Here is a 24,073-nt window from a genome sequence, read left to right on the forward strand (position 1 = left end):
TTCTACTATGTATCCTCCAGTTGCTGGTGCCAGGGTACCCTAATAAAATAATTTGATTCTTTATAATACATAAAGGGTCTACATTTCCTGTGATGTGAAGCACTGCAGGGGCTTCACAAAAGACAGCATTCATGCATAGGATTCTGATGTTTAGGAACAGTCACAGATAGTGAAACATGGCAAATTTGTTCAGGTAGCTGAAGTAGGAGCAAAGAGGTCACAAACAGAATCCAATCAGATAACTAAGCATGTTTGCAATTGTTTTTTACTATCTGTGACACTCAGCAGACAGATCGTCCACATTTTGTGAACAGTCAAAATGTAAACCCAGCTGCTGCTTCCTTCAGCACAATAACAGAGAGGAAGCGTTCGCCTGCTGTCACATGACACTTTGCCAGCTGAAAGTAAAGCCCCACCCCTACCCAAGAGTTTAGGAATCTAATGTCATGTTTCACTTCCTTGTTTTTTTATAGTTCTTAGCAAGCATGTTTGTGAATACATTTCTGCCTGCTAGAGCCTGTTGGTATCTATAAGAGCGCAGATGATCCTGGTTCCAGTCACATTTTACTACCTATTTCATGCATTTTACTTCCAGTCCCAAAAAATCACTGGGTGAGGGTTGGGGGGTTTTTTCTTCAGGCTATATGGCTGCATTGAGAAGTTGTTTTTCGAAGAAACAACTTAAAAGACAACAGAAAGAAAAATGGTCATTCAGAGTGGGCAAGCAAGTGCTGTTATATGGTAAGTTGAATACTTAACTAAGTTTGTAACTTATTTTAATTTCTTTTCATATTACTAAGTTACTGTATTCCTTACGCTTTTCTATGGCTGCCTGCTTTACTCTGGACTTTCGGATGGAAAGTTGAATTACTTGAGAATGCATGTAACCAAAGTGCTTTGTGTCAATCTGTCAGTTCTTGGGTTGTGCCCCTGTAATTTAAATCTTTGGTGGGTCACATGTATGACTCAGCTTAACTTCTTCCTGCTTAAAACAGCTTTTAATTTTCTGCACAGATGTAATCCCCTAAAATTTAACAAATGATAAACGTACAGTGAGTTTTGCAATGTCGCCTTTTCCAAATATGTACATACTACAAGGAATAAAATACCAGCTAGTATAAGAAGCATCACAAATAAGGGACTGCTTATTTGTTAACCAGGTTACAGCATGGAGCCATTTGGACTTTTGTAAGACTCAGTCCAGTCTGGGTAATTGACTTGCTCAAACTCACACAGGTAAATGGAGGGAGAGAGAATCGCCTGGATCAGAAGTAGCAGGGTTTAATTCAACAATGCAGCTTTAATAGGGCTGCTAGTGTCAGAGGATTAAAGTTATGTCCTCTTAATAAGGTGCTCCAGGTGGTCCTTGGTTTGAATCTGTCAGCATTCTTTTGCCTACTTTGTGGCTTTGAGCAAGTTACTTAACTCAACATTGTTTCAAGCCAAGTCTGAAAAAAAGTCCATGTGGATCTGTGTTCTTTCACAGTTAGCAACACATATAAATAAACTCTTAGACCTTTGGCTGGATCTGTGTTACAGTACTTTCTCAGCATACAGATCTCATCATAAATGTTAGTCTACTTAATTTGTCATTGCAAACTTTCTAGATGTTAGCAGTGGGTGGTTGTTCTTTCAGTACTGTGTCCAGATACTAGAAAAGTCAAATTGTGGCAGCATTTTATATACAGGGCAACTCAGGTTAAGTAAGTGTGTCTAGAAACTTTATTTCACATTGGGAAATAAGGATGTTTCATTTGCTTACTTTGTGCTGTAGTCTGTCAATTAATAATACAGATTATAAATAACTTCAAGGAATTACACAGGGCTGTAGCACCTCGGGCAAATGATGAACTAGATGGAGTTGAAGAAGAATGGCAGCGTCTCAAAACAGCATGTGTGAGGACTACAGAACAGGTATGTGGCCGAGCCAGGTATGGAAATAAGGTACACAAGGAAAGCTGGTGGTGGAAGGAAGAAGTCCAGAAGTTATCAAAAGAAAGAAGGCATGCAGGAAAAATGGAAGACAGAAAAGGTGTACCATACTTGGAAGGAATACTGGTTGGCTAACAAAGAAGCTAAGAATGGAGTTGCAATAGCAAAGAACAGGGTATCAGAGGCACAGTACCAACTTCTGGAAAGTAGGTCAGTAGATGTCACTAAGTAACTATATCAGGTTGCAAGGCAAAGACAGAAAGGTAAAGAAATTAGTCAGACACCTTTCATAAGGGATGTCAACAACAACCTGCTCACCAGTTGACAGGCAGCAAAGGCAGATGGAAGGAAAACTTCCAGAAGCTTCTAAATGAAGAAAACTCCACAGAAGCTGTACTGCCACAGACGCATCCTGTGATAAAACAGAAAAAAACTCCCTTAGAAAAAATAAGAACAGCGCTAATGAAAGTAAATTCAGGAAAAGCAATAGGCTCAGATGAGCTCAACGCAGATAGGAGCTATGGAAGATACGGCTCCTAGGGGTACGCATTATGATATGCAGAGAAAAGTGTATCCCAGATGACAGCAGAATAAATATTTTAGTACCAGTATACAAGAACAGAGGGGGCATTCACATCTGTGGGCAGTGTAGAGGTATTAATCTCCTGTCACACTACTTAAAAGTACTGAAGAGTGTGACTTATAAATAAATACATAGACAAGTAGAAATCAGATGGGAGATGAGCAGTTTATATTCAGATCAGGATGTAGCACAATTGACCCAATGTCTGCAGTGGAAGAAATAGTGGAAAAGTTCTGGCAAAAGATAAAAGACTCCTATTGTACATCGCCAGACTCTGAGAAAGCATATGACAGGGTCCAAAGAAATTTGAACTGGGACAGCCCTGTGATGGTTCAAATTCTCAGTGACAGTTGTAGAATTGGTGCAGGCTATGTACAAGGACTCAATGACACAAGCATGAATGGTGTTTAGATTCCCTGAGGGGTTCCCAGTAGGAGCGAGTTTGCTCTGAGCCCACTGCTATTCATACTGGTATGAGACTACATTACCAAACAGGTCACAGAGGACAGATCAACAAAGCTGCGGTATGCAGATCATGTGGCAGTGCAAACAGACCCTGAACAAGAACTTCAGCAAATGATAGGGAATTAAATACAAAAGTGAAGGCACATGCGATGAAACTGAGTACAGATAAGACAGTTGTAACTGCAGCAATTGAGGGAAGTCTGAAGAAGGTGAAAACTGAGATAGAAGAGAAAAGATTGGAACCGGATAACAGCTTCACTTATCTGGGAGGGGTGGTTAAGGAGAAGGAAAGTCCAAATTAGGAAGGCAAAGCTAGAATTAGGTGGGGCTGTAGCCAACTAGCACAAAGTGTCAGGGGTAGTGTGTGACAGAAGAATGCCAAAGAAGCTGAAAAGTAAGGTGTACAAAACAGTGGTGCAGCTAGTGTGTGCAAAACAAAAGCTGTGAGATGGCAAGTAATAAAATATAAGTAATAAAACAAAATCACTGGAAAATAAGAAAAGTGGTGCAGCCAGTGCTTCTATGTGACACAGAAACCCGGGCAGTGAAACCAGAGCAGTTAAAGAAGCCTGACATGATGGAGATGAAGTGCCTGATATGGGGGGGGGGATGAACACTGTGGGACATACAAAGAGGTGAGGGCATCAGAGTAAAACCCAAAATAACTCCCAGTTTTATAAAAGGTCAAAGAGAACAGGTTATGGTGGTTTGGTCACATGTGCAGGAAAGCAGAAGAGAATTTCCTAAAGAAAGTATATGAGAGACAGGAAGAATGCAAGAGGAAACCTGGCTGTCCAGCCAAGAGATGGACGGATCGCATAAGGGAAGACCTGCATAGGCAATGTATGACTGTAAAAGAAGATAGGACAGGGGCAGTGAATTGAGATAGGTGGCCATAACTGACCCGACACTCTCACCCTGTGCAGAAAATGGTAATGGGGTTGATGATGATATGAAAGAACGATCTGGAACTGGGGGGCTGTCACTTGCTGCAGTTTGTATGGAAACTATATGCTAGAGGCATCGTAAGCTTGATAGTGGGGTGTATCTTCAACTAGTCTGGTCCCAGAGACATTCAAATAGCAGTCAAGGATGTCGCAGGACACATTTCTTACTAGTCCTGCAAATCAATGGCCTTTTTCCCCAAATTAAGCAGTGAAATACACTACAGAATATCTTCACCTGCAGATGTGTGGAGAGCCTGTGTCCCACAGATCCCTGCTGATGTAAGGACACTTTGACTGAAGGCCATCTGTATCTCACCAACCAGCTGTTGTGTACCCACTGTGTCCTGGCAGGAAATGAAACCCAGAGCTATCCCTGATATTTGGAAAGTTTCTTATATCATCCCCTTACACAAAGGAGGAAACTCAAATGAGTACTCTAACTATAGGCCCATAGCAATCCTGTCACCACTAGCAAAAATAATGGAAAAATGTGTTCACTATCAATTAATGGATCACTTAACTAAACACAACATACTAACTAACTGCCAACATGGTTTTAGACGCATAGTACTACCACTGCACTCCTATCTGACTTCATCAACAAAAACCGTAATAACAACATTCTATCATCAGCTCTCTTCATTGACCTGTCCAAAGCCTTTGATATGGTTAACCATCCCCTTCTCATAAAAATTCTGGAATCTATTTCCTTAGAACCCAAGGTTATCCATTGGTTTGCTTCCTACCTCAATAACAGGAGACAGGCAGTCCTCTGGGACAACAAACTCTCTCCTCTCCTGCCTATCTCTCTTGGGTGTCCCCAAGGCTCTATTCTCGGACCACTTCTATTCTCCTTATTCATAAATGACCTACAAGTAGCTATACCCCAGTCCCACATGCTCTACACACTTGCTCTGCGATTCCATCTGAATTACAAACAATTACACAAAATGTATTTCACAAGTACAGCATGGTTCTTAAAGCGGTTCTAACGTTGTCTACTCTTGAATGCTAAAACCAAACTCCTTCTTCTCTTTATCACTACTAGGTCCCCCTAGAATTTTCTATCTCTTCCAGTGATGGCACATTTCACCTGACTCTACCACCAAGTTATTAGGCACAATCGACAACAGCCTTACCTTTGATAGTCACATTAATAATACTAAAAAAAGTAAACAGAAAGTTCTATAGAATCAAAATGTTCTTAACTGCTACAGCCAAAGCTTCACTTGCCCACTCTCATCTTATTTCCACTCTTCTCTATGCTTCACCTATCTACAAAAAACAAAAACAATCTCTCTAAGCTGGCTAACACTTATCATAGTATAGCTAGATTTGTTACTGGAAATCCATATAGAACTCATCACTGCCTGAACCTACAGCAACTTCACTGGCTTGAACTAAGAAATATGTTGTTTCTTTCTCAACTTACTTTTGTACATAGGATTTTCTACTATCCTAACAAAACACCTATACTTTCCAACCTGCTTACCCTAACCTTAATAACCTTAATTCTCTTCGCTCCTCAAACAAACTTCTAGTAACCTTAACTAAAACTAAAAACTCTGCTGGTGACTCCCTTTTCTCCAATACAATTGGTAAATTTTGGAATCATCTTCCTACCGAACTAACTTCCATTCCATCCTCGGTTCTCTTTAAACAAAAACTCAAAACACATTTTAAAAAACACTGGTTATACTCTTGCTTTAACCCAGATTAAAACTATGGTTACCATAACTTCTTTTCTCTCTCACTTCTCCTCTCCTCATTTTCCTTCTTACTATTTTAATGGGACACTACCTATGCCTAAATAGTTTTTTTTTCTATTCCTCTTTTTTTTTAATTATCAAGACTTTATTTTTTCTACTGCTCTTACTTTTACATTTACTATGAATGTCTTTGTCTTTTCCTTTCGTCTTTCATCTTCTAAATGTTTCTATTAACCTTTGTTTCTGTATAGGTTATGAATTTAGAACACTTCAGTGTAGAATTTTATTTTGTGCCAGGCACCTTATTCTATTCCTGACTTGTTTTGTATTATGTAATTGCTTTTTCTTCATGTGGAGCTTTTCTCCCTGGGCCTCTACTGAAAATGGAAATATATCCAGTTAGACTAGCCAGGTTAACAAATGTAAAATAAATAAAATAAAAATAAATGAATATATATCCTGTGTAATTCTGCCTTATCAATCTGTCGTCTTAGAATGACTGACTGTGTATTTACAATTGCAAGTCTTTTTCTATTATATAAGTGTACATTTACTACATATATTGAGTTTACTAATAAAGCTTTACTCCCTGGATTTCCACTGAAAATGGACCACAGCCCAGATAAACAACCCAGTAAGAAAAATAAAACACAAGCAAACAAATAAGTAACTGCTTTTAGGTTTTTGTAACTATAATTTGCTTTAGTCTTGACCTGTTCATCAGTTTCTGATTTTCCACTTAGGCCATTTTAGAGTTGTATAGCTTTTGGCACATATCCTTAAACTCAGTAAGTAAAAGGCAGTGAAACTAATTCTGGATGGGATGTCAGCCCATTGCAGGATGCATATACAAACTACATACTTACATGCATTCTCATGTACACGTCATACACACTTGCAGGCAGTTCACAGGATTGTAAATTCACATATAATATGTCTTTGGACACTGGGAGAATCTGCAAACTGTACAGAAAGCATTCATCTAACCATCATAATGGAGATGCAAGCACTTTTAAAACGCTGTATTAACCCATGTGTCATTACTGCTAACCTTAATTTCATCTAACTTATTTAAAATAACTTCATTACAGCCTAGAACTCGTGGTGCTGCGGTAGTGTTGTCACCTCACAGTAAGACGTTGTTCTGTTCGATTCTCAGCTAGAGTGTCTTCTGTGTAGAGACATGCGTGAATGGGTGTACCTTCATTGAAGGTTGTGCGTCAGAGCTGGCAACTTGGCATGTAAAAATCTACTGCGAATCATTAGCGGACTGGAGTTTCGCTGTGGCGACCCCTAACCGGGAAAAGCCGAAAGACACAACAGCAGCCTAGAACTCGTACATGATTTAGTACAATGATGACAACTTTTTTCCCAGTATAAGTTTTTGCCTTAAAGGTAGTAACTTCCATCAGTTTATTTGGAAGTGGAGTTATATACATTTCCAGTGAAATAATGGATATGGCAGTACTTTTATCTGTTTCCATATCTAGTTCCTTGTCATTCACTATAAAAGAGGATGTAAACACGTGTACTTCTTTATTGTAGATTACTGAAACACTGCCATTTTTACTTCTATTGCAATATATTTTGTATTTTTGTCACTAAAACTCTTGTTTTTAACATACAACTGCAATTTGCTTCAGTATTTTCTCTTGATATGCCCCAGTTTGCCACGTCATATCTATTATGTAATATTTCAGAGGACTATGGCTTATATTATTGCAGCAATCACACTGTGTGTGTGTGTGCGTGTGTCTCTGTGTCTCTCTCGTGACATTCTTGTCATCCTTTCTAGGATTAGTCTCTGTACCTACACCTACTGAGTACTGGGTTAGGCTTTGACTTCCCCAGTGACTGAATTCCATAAAGCAGGTTATCAGTGAATAAAGGAAGGAAGGGTAACCCAGCTTCCTACATTCTTGATTTAAAGGTTGTACTTCATCTTTAGCACTCTTCCCACAACACCTCATGATTGCTCAACATCCTTTGTTGCAATCAGTATTCTGCATGTTAAGGGCAGTCGCAGAAGTTCTTGGTAAAGTATGATTTTTTTCATGTAATAGCTTTCTTTTCCAAGCTTCACTGTGAATGCCAGTAATGAACTTGCCACATACAGCATCATCCAGGTTATCTCCAAACTCATAATTGATTGCATATTACTGGGTCACAGTCTCATCTTATTTTTGTTTACAGCAGTTACAATAACATTTTGACTAAGATTTTTGGCTTCAAAATCCATTTAACATCCCCAAGATCTGCTGTTAGCTTTTACCTTTTGGCTTCAGTAGTTGAACTAAATTCCTTAGTAGCCTGTATGTAAAAGCATTCGTTATATTCAGTAAAGTTGCCATGTGTGTCTCAGTAGGAATGTCATTTGTAATGAAAAGGTGCTTTGTTTTATCACTATATCCAGATCTTGGCTACATAGCTGGCTTAAATTTGTCACTTCTGCCCAAAGGAATCATTTCTGCTGTGACAATGGATTGTTACCACTGCCACCAAATGTGAAGGCGAGCTGTAACTACTGCTTGTAAATGTGACACCCAGATTACAGGATATAACTTTCCTTAGATACTCGGGCAGTCAAATGGTTAAGTCTTATTTAGGTAACAGACAACAGGCAGTCCTCTGGGACAATAAATTATCTACTCAGCTCCCAGTCACTCTGGGTGTCCCACAAGGCTCCATTCTGGGACCTCTCCTCTTTTCTATTTTCATTAATGATCTGAAAACTACCCTCCCTGAAACCACCTGCATACAATATGCTGACTCAACATTAATCTGTGCCACAGCCTTTTCAGCTGAACTCCAGTCCAGTACCCAAAGAGTACTTACCTTAGTTGAAAACTGGTTCCATCAACTCTGTCTCCTTCTTAACCCAAAAAAACTAAATTATTACTGTTCAGTCCCACACAGAAGTCTACCCCTGTTAATTTCACAATTACATCAAATAATATCACTGTAGCACCCAACACAACCACCAAACTCTTCGGTGTAACAATTAATCATAATCTTAACTATGATACTCACATAAACTTAACCATCAAAGCAGTTAATAGAAAACTTGGTTTCCTCTACAGGCTTAAACCCTTTCTTACACCCTCTGCCAGGACTACTATTGCTCAAACCCATCTAATCTCCACCCTACTCTGTGCCTCCCCCATTTATACCAACCTATCTAAAACTAATCTAAACAAACTGGCAACCTCCTATAACAACATCGCCAGATTTGCCACTGGCTCCCCTTTTAGAACCCACCACTGCCAAAATCTGAAACAGCTAGGATGGCTGGAATTTCAAAACCAGGTTCTTCTTCAGCAACTTACTATCACTCACAAGGTCCTGTACCATCCCACTAATACTCCTGTACTCTGTAATCTTATTAGTCCTTATATAAATCTCAAAACTCTACGCTCAGCAAATAAGTTACTAGTAGCCACCCTTAAATCCAATAACAAATCTGGTGACTGCCTTTTTGCTAACTTCGTTGGAAACACTTGGAACAGACTTCCAAATGTTCTAACTTCCCTTACATCTACTCCACTGTTTAATAACCAACTAAGCATCTTCCTTAAATCCCAATGGTTATGTACATGTTCTAAACCAGACTGACACCCTCTCCCCTTGCTAAAATGCCTCTAATCTTCCTCAGCACTGATATCCATTTCTTATTTCCCTCACTGTTTGTTTATATGCTCTACAATTTTTTTCTAGTTTTAACTCCGCATTTTCTGTTCCCTGTCAAACTACTACTTAATAACAACTAGCCTTTTCAGTGATTTGTTACATTCCATGCCCTGTGTACATCTATGTATATAAGATGTCTGATAGATACTAGCTATTCGTTTCTTTTTGCTTTTCATGTCTAACCCACTGCTCTTTATCTGCTGTACCTATTCTTCTATAGTTATATCAACTGCTCTAAATCTCTTTACACCAACTCTAATATAATTATTCTTTCTTTTTTTTCTCGCTCTTTTTCTTAATATTGTTATTTCATTTTATCTTTTCCCTTTTTTCCTCTCTCACCTACTAACATAAATTAAATCTATGGTAAAGTGTTTTTTTTTACATTAATCTGTTATAATGTTTTCTTTAAGTAGATGCATTGTATCTTTATTCACTTTATTTAATACTGTTTTGGAGCTTTTCTCCCCAGGCCTCTACTGAAAATGCACATGTATCCAGTTAGACTAGCCCGGTCAACAAATGTAAAATAAAATAAATAAAAATAAATAAATAAATAACCAATTGATATCAATATAGCTGGCACCGTTGCAATAATAAGAAAAATATGCACACAAGTCTGACTCAATAATTAATCCATGAAGTATAAATTGGATCCAAGAGCATGAAGGGAATATGCACTATGGCCCTGAGTACGGGCTTCCAGTCTCCACAAATCAATTGAACTGAGTCCTTCACCCAGCACTCTGAGGCCCCAACCACTGCTTTCTCTCCATGCACCAGTGTCTTCCCATATCCTGTTTATCCATGGTAACATCAATTGAACTGAGTCCTTCACCCAGCACTCTGAGGCCCCAACCTCTGCTTTCTCTCCGTGCATCAGTGTCTTCCCATATCCTGTTTATCCATGGTAACTGCATTCCACACAAAGTGTTATTTTCACACACACACACACACACACACACACACACACACACACACACACACACACACATATATGTGTGCACAAAATTCCCATTGAAATCTGGCAGAGTTCTCCAATTTCGGTCATATTTCTTCCTGAAGCAGTAGTATTGCCACCATGTTTAGAAAACCAGAGACTTATAACTACCTGCTGCTCTTAAATCGAACTAAACACAAAATACACCAGTTAATACTTTTTCACTGGCATTAGGCCTTAAACTGCTTCATGGAAGACTTTTAACACACAGCTAGCTACACAACAGGGCTAATAATGATGAACCTCTTTTCAGATAAAAAACAGTGTTTAAATATTCTTGTAATAAATAAATGCTAGCCACGATAGCTTAAAGGTAAATAAATGAACTTTACTTAAATAATAAAAAAAATAAGTTTGCTATGATGTGATAATTGTTATCTATGTTGTCTATATTTTTTATATAGTTTAAAGTTTTTCCTTCTAAAATTGTATTAACTTACCTCACTTCTGTAATCTGATATTGCTGTTTAACACATTGTGGAGCTTTTCTCCCTGGGCCTCCACTGAAAATGGGTTTCTGACCCAGTGGACTTTCCCGGTCAACAAATGTGAATAAATAAATAACAAACAAATAAATTAATAAATAGTGCAAATACAGAGCAACATATATGTAGGCTGGCACATATAGGGAAGTCAAATAAAAGGCAATAAAATAGACAGTACACAGAGAAAACCATAGGCTCCACTTATCTAAGTTCTCTGGCTAGCATATTACAGAAATACTGATAAATTAATAACTAACAATCACTGGTGGTTCCACAAGAACATCTGTTTTCTCTCTAACAGCTTCTCTTCATGCACATTTATATAAAACAGCTTTTCTCTAGTCCCCATTATCTATAAAATCATCATCTCTTTGATGGGAAACAAGTATTAAAAACAGTTCTTTTACTCACTGTAGTAATCATTGGAAGACCGTTAATACACATTCAGATCTTCTTTGCCTGCATCCTGAATCGCCTCCCCTGTGCCTTAGTGATAAGTCATTGTAGCAGTTTCATTCTCGGGTGTAGATTTAACATATTCATAGATACTCTCCATCCTTTGATATTCAGAAAGACAAAGTCTCACATTGCTACATTGACTACAAAAGAGAAGAAAAGAGACTGCATTATATTTGTTTCATTTCGCCTGCTATTACCTACGGCTTCACAGCTGCTTCAGCATGAATCTATTTAATATCGCTGTGTCACCGTTTCTTTTACATGTTAACATGCTCACAAAACCCAAATGATGAGACCGCTAACCGGAAACACAAGCAGGATATACAGGGGTAACTACTGCTGACACACGGCAGCAGGACTGCATGTGCTGCAGGATGTGTTTGCTATCAGTCCAGACCAAATGTTACATTTCATTCTGGCCCTGCTTTTCCTGGAAACAGTTGCTTAGTCTGTGGAAAATGTATTTTTCTCTGTTATGAAGCGTTGCGTGGTCTGAAGACTGTAGTAGCGACTTCTGCTACTTTTCTTCTCCACTCTGGCCCGCCACTGGTGAAAGGTATTATCAAGCGCGAGTTGAAATATCAAGGAGTATATGCTACCATGTACAGATTATGTAGGAGTAGATAGTGTTGTCTATAGATTATGTATATGTAGGAGTAAAGTGTTGTGTACTGATTATGTATGAGTATATACTATTGTGTACAGATTATGTAGGAGTATATACTACTGTGTACAGATTATGTAGTAGTATATACTACTGTGTACAGATTATCTAGGATTATAGTACGAGTATATAGTATTGTGTACATATTATGTAGGAGTATATAGTGTTGTCTATAGATTATGTAGGAGTATATAGTGTTGCGTACAGAATATGTAGGAGTATATAGCATTGTGTACATAATATGTAGTAGTATATAGTATCATGTACAGATTATGTAGGAGTATATAGTGTTGTGTACATATTATGTAGGAGTATATAGTGCTGTCTATAGATTATGTAGGAGTATATAATATTGTCTGCAGATTATGTAGGAGTAAAGTGTCGTGTACTGATTATGTATGAGTATATACTATTGTGTACAGATTATGTAGGAGTATAGACTACTGTGTACAGATTATCTAGGATTATAGTACGAGTATATAGTGTTGTGTATAGATTATGTAAGAGTATATAGTGTTGTCTATAGATTATGTAGGAGTATATAGTATCATATACAGATTATGTAAGAGTATATACTATTGTGTACAGATTATGTAGGAGTATATAGTGTTGCGTACAGAATATGTAGGAGTATATAGCATTGTGTACATATTATGTAGGAGTATATAGTGTTGTCTATAGATTATGTAGGAGTATATAGTATCATGTACAGATTATGTAGGAGTATATAGTGTTGTCTATAGATTATGTAGGAGTATATAGTATCATGTACAGATTATATAGGAGTATATACTACTGTGCACAGATTATGTAGGAGTATATAGTGTTGTGTACAGATTATGTAGGAGTATATACTACTGTGTACAGATTATGTAGGAGTAAAGTGTTGTGTACTGATTATGTATGAGTATATACTGTTGTGTACAGATTATGTAGGAGTATGTACTACTGTGTACAGATTATGTAGTAGTATATACTACTGTGTACAGATTATGTAGGAGTATATAGTGTTGTCTATAGATTATGTAGGAGTATATAGTGTTGTGTATAGATTATGTAAGAGTATATACTATGTAGGAGTATATAGTGTTGTGTACAGAATATGTAGGAGTATATAGTGTTGCGTACAGAATATGTAGGAGTATATAGTGCTGTCTATAGAGTATGTAGGAGTATATAGTATCATGTACAGATTATGTAGCAGTATTTACTGTTGTGTACAGATTATGTAGGAGTATATACTGTCATGCACAGATTATGTAGGCGTATGTAGTGTTGTCTATAGATTATGTAGTAGTATATAGTGTTGTGTATAGACTATGTAAGAGTATATAGTGCTGTCTATAGATTATGTAGGAGTACATAGTGCTGTGTATAGATTATGTAACAGTATATACTATTGTGTACAGATTATGTAGGAGTATATAGTGTTGTGTACAGAATATGTAGGAGTATATACTATTGTGTACACATTATGTAGGAGTATATAGTGTTGTGTACAGATTATGTAGGAGTATATACTATCGTGCACAGACTTTGTAGTAGTATATATTACTGTGTACAGATTATGGAGTATATAGTGTTGTCTAAAGATTATGTAGGAGTATGTAGTGTTGTCTATAGATTATGTAGGAGTATATATAGTGTTGTGTACAGATTATGTAGGAGTATATACTATGTAAGAGTATATACTATTGTGTACAGATTATGTAGGAGTATATAGTGTTGTGTACAGATTATGTAGGAGTATATAGTGTTGTGTACAGATTATGTAGGAGTATATAGTATTGTGTACAGATTATGTAGGAGTATATACTGTCGTGCATAGATTATGTAGGCATATATAGTGTTGTCTATAGATTATGTAAGAGTATATAGTATTGTGTACAGATTATGTAGGAGTATATAGTATTGTGTGCATATTATGTAGGAGTATATAGTGTTGTGTACAGATTATGTAGGAGTATATAGTATTGTGTACAGATTATGTAGGAGTATATACTATTGTGTACACATTATGTAGGAGTATATAGTGTTGTGTACAGATTATGTAGGAGTATATACTATCGTGCACAGACTTTGTAGTAGTATATATTACTGTGTACAGATTATGGAGTATATAGTGTTGTCTAAAGATTATGTAGGAGTATATAGTATTTTGTACAGATTATGCAGAAGTATATAGTATTCTGGGGTCTATATCATATAATTGAAAGTTGACAATGTCAAAAGCTCTAAAGAGCGAAAATGCCGGAACTCGAACTCCTTATTGTGGGGGGCTGAGATATCGCACTACAGTGAGGAAAGGGCAAATATTCCGATCTTCACTGTACTGCAATCTCAATAACAGAACTTCAGGTTCAGGCATTTTTGTTCTTTAGAGCGTTTGACATTGTTAACTTTGAAATACATGATATAGCATTGTGTACAGATTATGTAGGAGTATATACTGTCATGTACAGATTATGTAGTAGTATATACTAGTGCGTACAAATTATGTAGGAGTATATAGTGTTGTGTATAGATTATGTAGAAGTATATACTATTGTGTATAGAATATGTAGGATATGTAGTATTGTGTACAGATGGGTGATAGAAAAATTATGTTTAACTTTTAAAGCAATATGTGTTTTGGATTTAAGAAAGAACCTGAGTCTGCTGTTAGTTAAACAGCTTCTTGGATTAAGAGATTGACGGCCTTATTATAAAATAAAGTGTTCGAAACCTGTAAAAAGAAGCACAAGCAGTTAATTAGGGTCTATATCATAAATTCAAATGCTTAAAAGAGTGAACGCTCTTTTTTTGAGCTGTAAATATCGAAACCACTGAATAGCTAAAACATGGAACAGCAATTTTTTTCCCCCAGGGGAAAAAAAAAATCACTGGGCCGTTTTCAGGACTTTGCCATTTCCTCCACTGTGGTGCGATCTCAGAGTTGGTATATTTAAGTAGTGTTTGCATTTGTGATTTTTTTTTTTTGGTTTTGTTTTTTTGGTTTTTTTGCAGATCAGCGATTTTTTCCCCCTGGGAAAAAAAATCACTGTTCCGTGTTTTCGCTATTTAGTGGTTTCGATGTTTACAGTTCGATAAAAGAGCATTCTCTATTTTAAGCTTTCAAGCTTATAATATAGATGCGTCAATTATTATATTTTTCAAACAAACCTTTCTCCACTATAGCCACATTATAGTGCCCTTTCATTTACTGTCTCTATTGTCTGTTCTTGCCCATGCCAGATCTTATCACACCATCTCAAAAAACTCCAGCTTTACTCCGTCGCATATTGCCTACTCAGAGGTGATCTCTGCCTAACATACACAGCTATGTCAAACCTAGAGCTCTTGGGCATGCTCCACTTAAAGAAATCCCAATCCCTCCGAGCTACACCCTCTAGGGACCTAAACCTCATCACCACAATAAACAGAACATGCCAGTGGGATAGATTCCTGTCTCAGAGACTTCCCATACTCTGGAATAAACTACCTATCTATATCAAACAAAGCTCCTCATTAGCACTCTTCAAGAAAAATCTTGATGATTGGATGGGAAATAGGAAATTCACCCTGCAGATCACCTGTGTGGCTCTGCTCAACAGTGGCACAGGAAAATAATTTTCTTGGGTGGCAAAAGCCAGGGTACCTTTTTGGCTGGGCTTGTATAGGCCCCAGGGCCAATAGCCTAGTACCTACATATGAACCCCATTGTTACCCAGCCTGACTCTCACCTCCAGAATACTACATCATAAGAGCATATGCAGCACCACCATATATATCCTTCCTGGAAACAATATCCCATTTCTAGAAGAAGTCCTACACTGGATCTGTATCCCTTCTGGCAACAATCATGTTATTACTAGAAGAAATGCTGTACTGGACATGTCGTAATATCAACAACGAAAGCATTGTTAGGTGACGTTAACATAGATATCAGTGCCGGCTCTACCTACACTCTCCAGCAGCCTGTAAGTATCAGTCCTGCTGCTCAATTAGACAAATTAATTAATAGGGAGTCTGCATTATACTGCATCCTCACTGCCGCCTCTAAGAAATAAGCACTGCTGGCTGCCTACCCGACACCATCAGTGACCATAAGCACTGCTGGGTGCCTACCCGACACCATCGCTGACCATAAGCACTGCTGGGTGCCTACCCAACACCATCGCTGACCATAAGCACGGCTGGCTGCCTACCCGACACCATCGCTGACCATAAGCATTGCTGGCTGCCTACCCGACACCATCAGTGACCATAAGCACTGCTGGCTGCCTACCTGACACCATTGGAGACCATAAGCACTTCTGGGTGCCTACCCGACACCACCGGTGACCATAAGCACTGCTGGGTGCCTACCAGACACCATCGGTGACCATAAGCACTGCTGGCTGCCTACCCAACACCATCGGTGACCATAAGCACTGCTGGGTGCCTACCCGACACCATCGGTGACCATAAGCACTGCTGGGTGCCTGCCCGACACCATCGGTGACCATAAGCACTGCTGGGTGCCTACCCAACACCATCGGTGATCATAAGCACTGCTGGGTGCCTACCCGATACAATCTGTGACCATAAGCACTGCTGGGTGCCTACCTGACACCATCGGTGACCATAAGCACTGCTGGGTGCCTACCCGACACCATCGGTGACCATCTAACAATCTTTGCTGTGAGGCAGTCTAGTCATACAAATAAACATATACTCGATAATGTGCAAACGCTCTTCTTATTCACTAATGACACCGTCATTAGCTACTACAACAAATGCAACTGGAATGTTCTAAAATTCTTACCCCTAGATGACACTGTAAGTCACTTTAACAACACATTCCTTAACATACTAAATTAACTTACTCCCATCAGATCCAAAGAAATCAAATCCACCCCACCTCATGGCTCACAAGAGAAACAATGCAAGCCATGTTAAACAGACATAAAACTTGGAAAGTATGGTCTACTGACCAAACACCACAAAAATGGCAACATTGTAGACAGCTTAGCAACCTTTTTAAACTAAAAATCAGATTGTACAAAACTAAATACTTTTCCAAGCTCCAGGACAACCACTAAAATAACCGTAAGATTTTCTAGAACAGAAAAGAACTATTAATACCCAGGCCAAACTATGACTCCTTCACAAACTACCACTAACTACTCAGTCCGTATAGCTACCCAATTCAACACACGCATTTTGTACTCTCTTTGTTCTTCCTACTTAAGAACAAACCACCCACTAGCCTCACTATCCCAAACAGTACTAATCCCCACCAGAATCCTTTCTCTCTGCAACCAGTATATACCTCTTTTATCAAAAAACACCTTTTAAACTAAAGAAAATACCACACCAGATGCTGACAGCCTGCCACCAGAATATCTCTGAATCTTTGCAGATGCTATCACATACCCTGTATTTATACTCATAAACTGACTGATTACAGAAAGCTACATTCCCTTCATCTGGAGAAAATGTCACATTATACCTATGCCTAAAGGAAAACATCCACCAACTTCCCCAATTACAATGTGCAGTCATTCTACCTCCACTCTCCAAAATACTAAAACAATGCATTCATTCCTAGCTCCTATCTCATCTTCACAATAACAACCCACTCTCTGACAGTCAGCATGGTTTCTGAGCACAGCTCTACACAATTTACTGAAATCATAAACGAATAGAAACACCGGACCCTAATAGAAACACCGGACCCTGGCATCTTCCTTCTTCTTAGACGTGTGAAAAGCATGTGACACACTTCCATCCCAAAGTCTGCTCCATGAACTGGTCTCCCTAGGACTGTCCCATTCATCCCTCAGCAGGTTCCACAGCTGTCTCACCAACAGACTCCAGTTTGTAAAATGGAAATGAGATCCCTTCCCCATTTCCATGTGAATTCAGGGATCTATTCTAGGTTCTTTACTATTCAATTATTCAACATAATCTTCACAGATCTACAAAAGAAGCCTCCCTAGTACAATACACAGATGATGCCACACATATGTGCTTCGCACTAGCTCTACCACTCCACAAAGTGACCCAGGAGTCTCATTCTTTAGTTGAGGTCTGGCTAGATGACAACCAACTACTTTTAAACGCTGAAAAAACACATTAATGCTGTTTCTACCCAAATCCCTGTCAGCACAGAAAGAGTGATACGACATCACGTTGGCAAATAATACCAGAGTTGAAATAGTTTCAAACATAAAGCTTCTTGGTGTCTTAATTGATGATAACTTAAAATATGATCAACACATCACTCAAGCCATCAAGAAAACTTACCTAAAGATGGGCTTCACATCTTATCTTCTCCCTTCACTTCTCTATGCAGCACCCATCCTGATTAATTTTCGGTATAGATGAAAAATATACTAGAGGCTTGCCATAATAAAGTAGCCAAGTTTGCATCCATTTTACCAAACCATTCCCACCACTGTCTAGCACTTGAGCACCTATGCTGGCTCAAATTACCTTACATACTCCCAACTGCTTACTGCCCTCAAATTAATACACAAACCTGACACCTGCCCATCATTACAAAACATCCTCAGACACTACTCCCCTCCCAGGAATCTCCTCTCACTCAACAAATATCGCCTGACCATGGCCAAGTCTCATAACACCTCATACAACTCACTTTACTCAAGCTATGTTGGTAGGCACTGGACCTCCATTCTGCCCACCCAAAAATAAGACAACATGATCACGTTTCAAGTACAACCTAAAATGACACAATGTCTACATTATCACGTTCCAAGTACTACCTAAAACAACACAATGTCTACATTATCACGTTTCAAGTACAACCTAAAACAACACAATGTCTAAAAATGTGAAAAAGGAGCTGTGGATGGATGCCCATGCACCCATCCTGACTAAACCCACCTTTCTTTCTGTTTCTGTACCATTACCAACCTCTCTGTCAGTCACCCTCATTCTGTCATCTTTCTTATCTGTCTCCTTTTCTCTTTCTTTCACCCCACTACTGCTCCTCCAACTAACCGATACCCATAATCCTCTCCTTCTAATACCCCTACTTACCCACCTCATCATCTTGCTTATCTACTGTTATCTCAAAAGCTCTTTCGGAACGTTTTCTTCTTCCGTTTTTCTTGATTATTTTTACTAATACCCTTCCTCCTCCTCCTCCTCTTCCTCTACTTTCTGTTCCTGCTTTAGTCACATCCTGCCTCATTGATTTCAAAATACGTACACTGAACCCGTGTGCGTTATCACTGCTCTTGTATCTCCAGCTATTACATTAACAAGTCTTTGACTTATGCAAAACAGTATAACTTTTAATGTATATTAATAATGTTGTTCCTATTATGTCTCAATATTACCTGCAAAGTAAAGCATAAGATGGTTAACATTTTATTGTTGTTTATTGTAAAAATGTATGAAATGTGGAGCTTTTTTCCTCGGGCCTCGCTAAAAGTGGAACTTGTGCCTAATCCGACTTTTCCAGTAAACAAAAGACAACAAATAAATACATAAATACATTTCCAGGCTATAGAATAAACTGCTTGTTGAGATAAGATACTGTACATCTTTGGTTATGTTTAAGAATAAATTAGATGATTAGATGGGAGATAACAAATACAAATTTGGATTGAGTGAAATTGTATTACCTATGGTCTAACATGTTAAACAAAAAAAAATTTAGATCTACTGTTGACACATTTATTGGGCCCTGTTAAACTGGTATCTGGAAGTGGCAATGTAACAAGGGTTGCCTCAGTCACCAATAGATGAATGCCATGCATGACTGCGGAGAACATGTGCTTAGGGCATAATATGTAACCTCTTTTTTATTTTATTTCACTGCTAGGGGGACTTCACCACAACAGATCTTTTTCAGGCACAACCTAGTAACAGAGGCTTGGTTTCAGTGTAAAGACAGCAACCCCACTTTAATGAGTTTCAGTCCCTATTCCACATTCAGACCTGATGGAAGCTGTCAGAGTGTATTAATATTTTTCAGACACCCAAGTATTTCTAAGCAGATTTTCTATAACCCACACACAGAAGTTCTTAAACTTTAGCATATGCTAAACAAAGCAAATTATCAATTCATACCCCTGTATAGGTCACCTTCTTTGCCTCCAGAGGAACTCAAAAACATTTCCAAATGTGCTTACTGAACTGGCCATAAATCGAAATATATTCTGATGGGTGATTTTAACTATCCACTGTTTAACTACAACATCTATAACGCAAGGTTGGACTTGCCCAAATATTCCTACAGTTAGTAAATGCTAACTCTTTTGTACAAATTGTTAACCATCTCACTAAGGGTCCATATCGTCATGACTTCATCCTCACTAACATCACACCTACTTACAATCCTGCAATAATACCCTCCTGTCTGCTCAAATCTGTTCATAATTCAGTAATAATGAATTACCGAACAGCATCTAAACCTACCACACTAAACACATTTGAATTCATGGATTTCAAAAAGATAACCCTTTTAAAAACTACATTGTGAACCCTCAAAATTCAACTGCAAGATTTCTATCGCTGATGTGGCCTCAGTTCTCACATTCCATATAATTTTATTACCATCTAACAAACGAGTGAATTGACTGGTCCCAATCAGAACTATATAATACGGGAGTGTAAAAGTAAACCACCTTGGTGGAATACTGGCATTAACATGCTTTGCAACAAAAGAATGAAACCAAGTTAAGACGTTTAATAAACCCAAAAGTGCGCACATTAAAGAATATATCAAAAAGATCAGCAAAAGTCTGAACGATCAAAGCAAAACACAAAGTAAGAGTGTCTCCTAAAACCAAGGATAAACATGTTTGACTACATCAGATGATTAAAAAACACTGCTCTGTAATGCTCTAAAGCAATTCATAAAGGGAGTTGCCATAATGGTAAGGATGTTTTCTTCAGAGATGCATGGTACAGGGTTTGATTCTCACATTTGAAGGGAAATTGGCTGGGCTTAAAAAGGCCAGCATGGACAGCTAGCCTAGTATTTACCTATGAACCTGTAGCATTAGTCAGAACCAGCTTCACACCAAAAACAGACTTAGAAGTTTGACAAATTCCTGAGTACCTTAGTATCAACATGATTATTATGGAACATGTTCTAACTACACACGCAAAACCTAAAAACACTTTCCCGATAGGCACCAACAAAGTATCTTGTTGCGTAACAAAGAGCACCAAACACATCCTCTTTGACCCTTTCTAAAACTTCTTAACTTAAGCAAAGCCACAGGTTTGTTCCTGAAACATGGAAAACAGCTATCGTTGTGGCCTTCCATAAAGGGGACCCACCCTTTAGATTGTGGGATCTGCAGACCTATCAGCCTAGCAAGAGTAATTTGCAAAGCCATGAAATGTATTATACCTGATTTCATAAGCTCCAATATAAAGCAAAAATCTTACTGTTGTAAACTCACAACAATATGCGTCTGTCAAAGGGAGACAATTTCTAATTAATTCAGTGAACATCTTTGAGAAAGTCACTGAATATGTAGATTGCAGACACGTAGTTCATATAGTATAACTGGATATGGGTAACAAACACTGTTCTGCTTGCTGAAATTTTAAATAAACATAGAGGCCCAAATGTAGACCCTTATCAATAAAATGGGTAGCAAACGGATTGACAGATGAAGTATCAGGTGTCACATCAGAAAGTGAAAATGTAGTTACTGGCATTCATCAGGGATCGGTATCAGAGCGCTTTCTGTTCTCTAGCTACTTTTTGGATCTCCAGACCTTTAATCCAGATGTATGGCTAACTAAATTTACCAGTGGCTGCAAGCTGGGTGTTGTTATTCACATAACATCCGTTATGACGTTACTATGCCAAGGGCTAAACAAGTCATGTATTAGAAATGGGTTAAATGTTTAAAGTGTAGCTTTGTCCCTTTTGACATACAAATCTCAACAGCAGTTTACACTACAGATAGCAGCTCTCATCAAACTGATGTGGTCATCAAGAGATCCAGGTGCATTTATGGACATCTCCTTAGCTTTTGGCCACCTCATAGTAACAGAATTCAGAAAATCCTTCTGTGTAGCCTGCTTAATAACTAAAGGTATCTCATCTAAATCAAAAGGAACTATTGTCTTGTATTCAGAGATGATTAGACCAGTTATAGTATATATCTATCCAAACATATTAGACAGCTAAAAAGTTCCCAGAGATTCTTAACTGTAAAGATCACCAGACTAAAGATCTCTGCATCCAAGCTGGGCTTGAAATTCTAGCCCTATTGTTTGTTTGTCATACAGTCTTGCACAGTGATTTATGTCTTGTAGTCTGTATTGTTAAGGATCTAACCTTCCTTGAACATCTTCACTCTTCCACAAAAGAAATGGCTCCCCAAACACTTGAGTAAAAGGCTTGTCATCAACAAATAAATAATATATACTAGAGGGGCAGAGTTATAACTCAACGCTTTCACGATCTCTGAGATAATCTTCTGCTGAGTATAAAACAGAGTGATACCCTCACTTCGTTTAAGGTGACCTTTGACATTTGAATGGATGCCCCATACCCTGGGCACAGGAACCAGCTCAGTAACAGCCCCGAGCTTTAATCATCTGCAGTGACTGCTGCGGTTGTTGATCTGCGCAGCATTTGGACCCACCCTGTCACGAATGTTATGGTTGGATATGATGAAATAAATGGTACTGTGTGTGACTTCAAAGGGTAAGTAGGACAGTAAGTCATGGGTGAAGCCCAAGAATGTAATATCCATTTCAGGGATGGTTAACTGAAGAAAGTGATGCAATATGAGGTAGTATGTAGGGAGTGCTACTGTGCATTAGATTGGTGTTACGTGAGGATGGCTCAATCACCACCCCAATTGTTGATGACAGTTAGACACTTAGGAGACATCTGATTGAATCAGATATATATAGCTTACTGCATGGCTACCAAAGAATCCAACTTTACAAACAAAGCATCTAGTTGAGGATCGATACAGAATGGTAAGACAGTCAGTAATATCAGTTAAACATTGATTATCTTCAGGCCCCATACACATTCAAAGAGTAGAGCAGTGCTGATTTAATAAGATAAACATAAACCGCAGTAATGAGAGTGTAAACAAAAGCAGTGCTAGTACAAGGTGGTGTGAGCGTAAGCAGAGACTAACATTCGTGTTCAGCAGAATGCTTCATGGACACGCGGTTGTAAGGCCTTAAGCAGAGAGCTGAAATTTAAACTCTAAATGTGAGATTAGACCCAGAAGTGGGAACAAGACTGCTCTAAGTTAAACAATGGTAATGTCAAAAGTAATGTGCAGTACAGTATGAAAAACAAACTGTGCCAAAGGCCATTGTGCACTTGTGTAAGCAATTTAATTTCCCAGAAAATAGGAAACCTCATCTGCTTATGCAAGATGCCCCATATGTAAAAAAATAATAAGCTGACAGGCAAAACTGTGTACTGCTTTTATACTGTAAAGACATAGAGTGTAGCACAATGATATCTGGTCTAAAGAAGTTAACAAACTAAAAATAAAAAAAGAGGAAACAGAATTAACAGCAAACTATTTTTCAATAAAAGATCTTCAAACAAAATTCATTTTTTTTTTATCTGTAGCAAGCAAACTTACTCAGACCATTTTTCAAAATCAAAATCTTAAATTTGAGCATGAGGAGGATTTATAACATACTAAATGACATAAACTGTTACATCTGAAATGACCAGTGGGGGTTGGCAGACAACTTTGTTGTATGAACATTTACAAACATTTTGCATTATCAACATTTAGAAGGCTGCTGCCTAGGCATGCCATGGCCAACCATTAACTGAAAATGGAACTGATTATGCACATTGAAAGTGAAACAATTATAGATCAAGGAGCTCAGAACAAGAGGGCTAAACTTAAAGTAGTACTGGCCAGTGGGAAACCTGGAAACACAGCAGATCAGAGCTGTGATGCCATTACTCCCTCAGACAATCAGAGGACTTAACCAATTCAACCAGTGGCAGCCAACACAGGTGTAGAGATCGCCAATAGGGAAAACATACCAGATAAAAAAGACCTAATTTTTTCTTGCAACATAAATAGGAAATGTTGGAGTGACAGATATCATTCTCAAAGAATTCCTATTCTCTGAAACAGTCTCCCCATCCACGTGAAGTAGAGTTCCTCCCTAACCCTAATCTTTT

General features: G+C 38.2%; 1 protein-coding gene across 1 annotated transcript in view; it reads left to right on the top strand.

Moving 5' to 3' along the window:
* The first annotated feature begins 410 nt into the window (after window positions 1–410).
* Window positions 411–24,073, top strand: part of LOC122810163 (guanine nucleotide-binding protein G(s) subunit alpha-like) — a 290,898-nt gene continuing 267,235 nt past the window's right edge. The window contains exon 1 of the mRNA XM_044081640.1: window positions 411–741. Within this exon, the coding sequence (XP_043937575.1) occupies window positions 579–741 (163 nt within the window). The 5' untranslated portion in view covers window positions 411–578. The remainder of the gene's footprint in view (window positions 742–24,073) is intronic.

This window comes from Protopterus annectens, chromosome 8.part1, assembly GCF_019279795.1.
Source record: "Protopterus annectens isolate FY-2018-M chromosome 8.part1, PAN1.0, whole genome shotgun sequence".
NCBI lineage: Eukaryota > Metazoa > Chordata > Ceratodontiformes > Protopteridae > Protopterus > Protopterus annectens.